This window comes from Austrofundulus limnaeus, unplaced genomic scaffold (assembly GCF_001266775.1).
Source record: "Austrofundulus limnaeus strain Quisiro unplaced genomic scaffold, Austrofundulus_limnaeus-1.0 Scaffold1567, whole genome shotgun sequence".
Classification (NCBI taxonomy): domain Eukaryota; kingdom Metazoa; phylum Chordata; class Actinopteri; order Cyprinodontiformes; family Rivulidae; genus Austrofundulus; species Austrofundulus limnaeus.
In genome coordinates, this window is record NW_013953969.1 from 34921 (window position 1) to 42913 (window position 7993).

The 7993-nt window shown below is 36.4% G+C and overlaps 1 protein-coding gene across 3 annotated transcripts in view; it reads left to right on the forward strand.

Annotated features, from left to right (window-relative positions):
• The window catches only part of si:dkey-71h2.2 (low density lipoprotein receptor adapter protein 1), a 28533-nt gene extending 25018 nt beyond the window's left edge, over nt 1-3515 (forward strand). For 2 of the 3 annotated variants that reach the window (XM_014032891.1, XM_014032892.1), the window contains 2 exons: nt 1525-1553; nt 2933-3515. In XM_014032891.1, coding sequence (XP_013888345.1) covers nt 1525-1540 — 16 coding nt within the window. In that variant the 3' untranslated portion in view covers nt 1541-1553; nt 2933-3515. Of the gene's footprint in view, nt 1-43; nt 243-1524; nt 1554-2932 lie in introns of those variants that run through there. The other variant, XM_014032890.1, reaches the window with a different exon arrangement.
• The last annotated feature ends 4478 nt before the right edge of the window (nt 3516-7993 follow it).

A 7993-nucleotide genomic window follows, 5' to 3' on the forward strand; every position in this document is an offset into this window, starting at 1 on the left:
TATATATATATTAAAAGTTGATGTTTCTTTACATGTTTTGTAGCATTGCTTTTGGGTTTGCAAGGGAGGTCCCCAGCCAGAATGCTCTTTGCAGGGGGCACATGGAATGGAAAAGTTTGGGAACCCCTGCGATAGAATAAACATCCAACACCCTATGTGTCAGCCTGCTCAGTTATGTAACCAGCTCTGGTGCATGTATCCTGTAGTGATGTAAGATCAAAGAATGTCAGCAAATTTTGTCATGTTTTGTGTTTTGGTCAGTGTTTTATTGTGTTTGTGGTACTTTTACTTTTCATAGTTTACTAATCCCTTTCTTTTAGTTTATTATTTCCCTGTTGTTCACCATATAAGGTGTTTGTTTTTGCTCCTCTTACTCATTTTGTGTTGCTTTATAGTTATTTTTGTTTTATTTACATAGGATTTCCTGCTCTTTAGCACCTCACGTTTTCACTTAAAAAAAAAACTTCATGTTATCCGTTCCTTTAGCTACAAACCCTGCTAGGGGAGAGCTACAGGGGGACGGCGTCCCTCGTGTTAACGAGGTGGCAGCTCATTAAGCCGTGTGTGTCTGTGGCTAACAGCTCGGTTTGCTGTGACGGACTTCAAAAGCAAACGGGGCAACAAGAGGCAGACGCGTACGGAGGGCTGTCAGCGTGGCGGCTAGCTGGAAGCCGAGTGATGGTAAAAACTGAAGACAAGTTCAGTGCAGCGTAGAGGGAGTGCTGGACTTAACTTTGGAGAATTGTCACAAGGAGTCAGGCTAAATCTCGAGACACAGAAATGTGGTGTTCTGGATGAAGCGTCAAAATTCTCTGCTGAGATTAGCAGGGATGTCAAAGCATGAAACGGTGCAAATAAATCACACTATATCATTTATTTCACTTGTTTATTATTGCATCAACAGTGTAAAGAACTGCAACATGATAATATGGATATTTAGCTGCTAGAGACGGAAGAGATATGAAAAGATGCAAAAAGTAAAATTTATCACAAAGGTTCTGCTATAGCTCAACCTCCAGTCGAGAAGCTTCATATTTATACAAACAATAAAGCTTTGAAAAAGAATTGGATCGTTTCATTCTGACTTTAAAGTAGTTTTTTTGTATTTATTTTTTTAGAACAGCTTGCAAAATTCTTGAAGCCACATTAACCTCTAATCAGATGTTAGCACAACACATACCTAATTATTGCTTATTAGTTTAGCAGAAAATACATTTTTAAGTACATTTAAGCTAATAATTTTAGTGTCAGTTTGAATGGGTCAACCTGAAGAAGTCATTCTAAACTTTATTTTTAATAAATGTTGACCTCATATAGCCGCTGACTCAGCTTAGTGGTGCTTCAATAATTAATCTCTTTCTAAATGTCATGATTTATAATTCAGGTCATTTGGGCTCCTGTGAGATGTTCGGTGTACGTCACACCTCCATGAACACTGCACACATTTACTTTTGGAGCCTCTTTAACATAGTGACTTTCACCAATGATCCATGTTGTTCTTTGTTTTCTGTTTTTGACTCACAGCAACATGGAGGTATAGAAGTCAGAAACTGGTAAGTGACTGTGTTTCCTTTTGTTTGTTGTTTTTTGTCATCTACACACTCAACACCAATAAGCACATGCTCTATATCAGTACTTTTTTTGTTTATTTTAAAAAAAGTATGCTGGCTTTTTTGTGACAAGCTGAGATGCTGGTAAATTCTCCAATGAGGAATAAAAATCTGGTTTCTAGACATTTGTGACTGTTTAAAACAGCAGTTTCTCTCATGTTTTAGAGAGTTAGAGAAGAATCAATTCTAGGTAGAGCATTCTTCTATTTTCTTTTTTGTTTTAAAGAAACTTAAAAATGATTGATTCCAATTCTGGGGTACTGGAACCTCAAAACAAGAAGAATAGCAGAATAAGCTGTTTGTCATGAGCTCAACACACATACTTAACCCTGCTGCTCAACCTACATAGGCAATTTTTAACAAATGTGGCACCATTTAAAGCAGGGGTGTTAAACTCATTCACACTGATGACCACTTGAGCATTATGGTCGCCCTCAAAGGGCCAGTTGTAGTTATTGTCAACATTTTGTGTTTAACTTCAACTACAAACGTGAAACATCACGTACGTCATGTCATTGCTACAGCTGAGCACTGCTAACGCACAAAAATTGAACTCTGTGGAATTCTGTGTATAGAAACAACATTAAATTGGAGCCTAGTGCACGTCCACTTCGTCGTGGGATGCTGTCATTTCGCGGTTAAAGTAATCGACAGGCATTGTGGGAGAGGTAGTTATGGCTTTAAAGCAGGATACGCTTTTTCGAAGACATTCATACATCTTTGAAGCTCTTGTGGGCCACATAAAATGCTGTGGCGGGCTATATTTGGTCCACAGGCCTTGAGTTTGACATGTGTGATTTAAAGGATATAAACATGATTTCCAACAATATAAGATTTAATTTCAAGAAATAGTATTACTACAAATAAATAATCCACCAAACACAAATTATTTAGCTTTTTCCACCAAATTCATGTCCAATTGTGTCTTTTAGCCTAATATCCAAAACACAGTTATACAACATTCACTGTGAATATGCTTAGCTTTATATTGCCTGTTTAAATGCATAACGGTCATGCCAATTATTTTTCATAACAAATGAAAAATATGATTTAAAACTTCCCTTCATAGGTGTTTTACTGGGGTCCTGATGACCCATCACATTAAACTTTGTACATTTTGCCCCTCTCTTACCTACACTAATTTCAATCATTTCAGTCTGTGCCCTCTTGTGCTCTGACTCCATTTAAACGTCTAATTTTTATTATAGATCTTTTTACCCTTTGCATGTCTTGTACTCCCATTGTCTGAATGAAAATTTATTCTCTCTGAACTCTGTGGAATTTTTTTCCTTCTCTCTTTGTTTCCTCTACATGCCTGCCAGACTGGCTGGGGTCCCACTCTGAATCGTCTCCGGCATTGGAGCTCTGAGTCACCAGGAGGTTTCTGCAGCGAGTCTCAGTCCTGTCTGCAATGATGACACTGTATCACACAAACGGGCAATAACTACCCATTGTACAGCCCCGCAGAAATTAAACAAAAAGCATACTCTGGTCCCCAAAAGGAAACACAAAACAACAATCTTTACTTGCTGAGACTGGATATTGTTTCATGCATAAACTGTATCAGAAAGGATGACTATTGAGCTAAATTTAGGCCATAAAGTTTGCAAAAGCAAAAAAAAAAAAGTTTATAACTACTTGTATCATATAATGAATGATGTATGACATGCTGTTGTGTCATATAATTAAAAAATGTGACATGTCATAGTATGCAATTATAAATTATGGCATGCTATTGTGTCATATAACTTAAAAACTGGCAGGTCTTTTAGGTCATATAATTTACAATTTATGGCAAGCCTTAGTCATATAATCAAAAATTACAAACGCTTTTTTTCAGTTTCAAAAATATTCTTTCAGTTTCAAAAATTTAAACTTTTGGACAAACTTTATAGACCTAATTTAGCTCCATAGATTATTTTTATATTGTGTAGGGCAGCTAAAATAAGTACTGAACCATGGACAGCTCCTGTAGTGCTGCATTAAAGTAGAACTTTCAGAACTATGGACAGCTCCTGTAGTGCTGCATAAACATAGAACTTTCAGAACCACGGACAGCTCCTGTAGCACTACATAAATGTAGAACTTTCAGGACCATGGACAGCTCCTTTGGTGCTGTAGAACTTTCAGGACCATGGACAGCTCCTTTGGTGCTGCAGAACTTTCAGAACCATGGACAGCTCCTATAGTGCTGCATTGGCTGTGTTAGAATTTATGGGCTGTGTCCTCATGAGTGCACATTTGTCGGCCGCATACGTCACTGCCCCACATGAAGTACTGTCCCAGTTCGAAGGCTCCTCATCTAAGGAATGCGGCTGACAAACTCTCGAAATCTGAGGATACATCCGTGTATCCTCACCGGCTGAGGATATCCCAGGATTCAATGTGCAGATAGCAAAATAAACAGAGAAACAAAGACGGTGGATTTTTTGATTTTTTTTTTAACAAGTCGGCGCAGTTTGGAAATTCACCACGGACTGAATAATTTGTTTTTAAAAGTAAGTTTAGCAACTTAGCTGATGAAATTTATGCTGCAATAAGATGTTAAATAAAAATGCAATTACAAGTGCTGATAAGACAAAGTATTAGGGTCACACAACAAGATTATTTTAAACTTTTTTAAATTACGGGAATAAAGTCATAATATTACGACATTAAAGTCATATAAAAATAAAGTCATAATATTACGAGAATGAAGTTGTAACATTACAAGATTAAAGTCATTTTACAAGAAAAAAGTCATAATTTTCTACTCTTTACATGAAAGAGCATGCACTTATCACTGCATTAAATGAGGAATGTTGAGCAACTTGTCAAATTGTTTTTTAGTATTGCTTAAAAATAGATAATCTTTTAGCACATTAGCATCAAATTATCAGTAGCAGGACTCAGAAATTGTGCAAATGACTATATGATAAACTGAAGCCGTATTGTAATTAATGGATGCATTGACAGATTTAATCATCACATAGCTAATTTGGATGAAAGCATATTTCACTAACAGTGACCCAAGTCATCATGGACTACTTTATAAACACAGACACATGGCTGTACGCAGCAGGTGTGGGAAAAATAAGGAGGAAATGAAGAGTAGAAAATGGACAAGTCATGTAAGATTGACTTTTTTTCTCGTAATATTATCACTTTATTCTCCTAAAAGTACAACTATAATCTCATAATATTACGACTTTATTCTCATAATACTATGACTTTATTGTTGTAATAATAATAAAAAATCTTGTTGTGTGGCCCTAATACTCAGTCGTAGATACTGGAGCTTAACCCGAATTATTAAAAGTTTTTTTTAAATTTATTTACGTGTAATGTTTTAACTACAAAGTTATTCTTCCAGTAAAAATATGTCTAAATACATGTCCCAACTCATTTTAAGTTTTATATGAAACTGATCATTATGGTAATGGTGTAATGCGTGGTCACGCAAACTCACATAAAGCCGACGTCAGGCGAAGGGTAGACCGTCTCAATTCACWGCAGTTTTGAGCAGCCTACCCAGCCCAGGGAGGATGTGACCCACGTGGTCCATGAATTGAGACACAGCCATTGTGTCGGCCTATGCAGGGTGGTCGAAGCCACACCCACACCAAACTAAACTAACAAAACCCCCCAAAAAGAACCAAGTATAAAATGGCTAAATACATAAATAAATAAATAAATAAATAAATAAATAAATAAATAAATAAATAAAACATTCTCACGAAAAGAAGACAACCGGTCCCACCAGGCCAAATCTACAAAAAGTAAGAATCAACAAAACTCAAAAAACATGCAGGCTGAGGCAGTGGGCTGGACAGTAATAACATACAGTAAGAAGGTTTGCAGTCATTGCAAAGGTTTGAAATGTTTCTTAATATATGCAGTTTAGTGGTTTTGACCCCAGATTTTTGATGCTTGTTTCTGATGTTTATTGCTTTAATGCAGTCATTATAGAGGGTTGTTATGCTATTTGGAAATTGTTGTGTTCAGCAAAAAATGTAAGGGCCATATTTATAACAAATTTATTTCAGCTTTTAATCCAAGGCAATAACTACAATTTTGCAGTAAAACTCTACTAGACTGAATACTTTAAGGGACCAAAATGCTGGTTTTAGTAGCATAATTAAATTCAAGGCTTCCACCTCTGATTTGACATTTTTAGCAATGCGACGTTATTGTACTTACAAAACCAAAGAGGTGGCAAATGCTTTTGCAGAAATGTCAAAATAAAACCCAGCGGGTTTTGAATGGCTTTTTAAACTGATGTCAAGTTTCTAAAATCTCCTGCTTTTTTTCCCATTTACCCACATTTTCAAGCTGCTGTGCAGCTCTGAAATTTGCAGCCTCCATCTTCTAGCTGATATAACCTAAAGCTGCAAATCCCAATAAAAACCAAACTTCATAGGTGTCCCCTTTAAGACAAACGATTCCTGATCTGCATGGCTTTAAAAAAAAAAAAAACTCAACTCCTGTAAAATATGTAAAAAAATCTACTTTTACTCTCTTATCTTGCTTGTCTAATAAAATGTCCACTTTATAAAGTTGTTTTTTAATATATAAAAAATGTTTTTAATGTTAAATAGAGCAGCAGGCCTGTCTGGCAGAAACAGGTTGATATTACTGTTACAATCACTTCCTGTCTTACTGAACTATTTAATGACCCAATTTATTATCAGCTCATTTATTCAGCCGTCACTGTACAGAGAGATGGTGTCACTGTTAAAGAAAACTGATGACTTCAGGGTTTGACAGCAGTATTTTGAAGTCAGATTTGTTTGAATAAATTGTTGTATTTTTTTTCCATTTAGAAAATTGTATGTTTCCACTGGGTTCTGCACAAGTGTTTATATTTTATTTTAAGGTATTCATCATTGTCCTTGGGTTGTAAACTTGTATGTTTTGAATTAAGAGGCTGATGTGTACAGATTAAAATTTGTGTTCTTTATTTTTTCAGAACAGCTGTTACTTATCCACATTGCGTCATGAGATTATAAAAATAATCTTCTGTACTCGAGCCCTGAATCACTCGCTAAACTGATCGACAAATTTCCCGCCGTCCTTTTTTTTACCTGCAGCCTGTGCTGCAGTATGACAACCGAAACGTTGTCTCGTCTTTCCTCGTGGGTGGAAAAGGATTTGTCTTATTATAGACTTAGACTGTGCTGTTTATTTTTATCCATTTCTCAGATGACGTTCATTATCAAAAGGGTATTATGCTGTGCCCGAGTCTGACTGGAGAGGTCTTCCTCTCTGTATCCTTGGCGTTCAGACTGAGAACTATTGTGACGGAGACGGAGCTCTGTGTTGTTGTCATGACACCCGCTGCAGAATAATTGGATAGCTTATCGGTTTACGCCATGAAGCTTAATTGTTTTGTTCTGACTGGCTGAGATACTAGAGTGACTATTTTTTAGAAAGAAATGTGAGCATCATGGAAATTGAAATGTGGCTGACAGCATGTCAATGAATGATTGATGGACTGTGACGTTCAAGGGAAGCGGTCAAAATGTAACATTTTCATTTTGCTTTTGACTCACACTCCTCTCCTTTTTAACTCGATTTGTTGTGTGAATGCTTTAGAATGAAATAATTCAGTGGGGTATTTGGAAATAAGCTTCTGTCAGGGATTCCTAAACAAATAGTTCAGATCTTCTGTTATGAATCATTATTATCTTACCTGCTTTAGATATTCTTTTGAAATATCTCGGGTTGGGGAAATATTTTAATTCTAGGTTTAGTTCTATTAGTTTATTTGAGTCACCATGAATAACAAAATACAAATTTATGCCATCGTTAAAAACCAGACCAAATTGACAAGCTAACACCTAGTCTTAAAAAGACCATATTAGTATTCTCCTTTATTTATAAAGCACTTTAAAACAACCACAGTCACAACAAAGTGCTTTACATGTAAAATCAAGAACATTTAAATGCATAAAACAAAAAATAAACAGTTAAAACAAGAAGCTCCGTAATACCATACTTTCCAGACTATAAGTTGCTCCGGAGTATCAGTCAACAAATGCGTCATGAAGAGGAAAAAAAAAACCCAGTGACACCGGACTATGTCACATTTAGAAATCTGTTTCACAACATTTAAAGGGGCAATATCATGTAAAATCAACTTTTTTGAGTTTTACATCATGTTATAATGTTATACTCTCATAAAAACATGCCCAAAGCCTTGCTTTGACTCATTCATGCATGTTTGAGAAATCCTGCAGCGTTTTTAGGAAGCCATGCTGARGAGCAAAAYGACAGGTGGGGACCAGAAACGCCTTTTGGTACTAGAAATGCCCCTGGGGCGTGTCTTTAAGCCAAACTTCCTCATGGCAGGGCACCCCCCCTCCACACACACACGCACACACACACACACACACACACACACA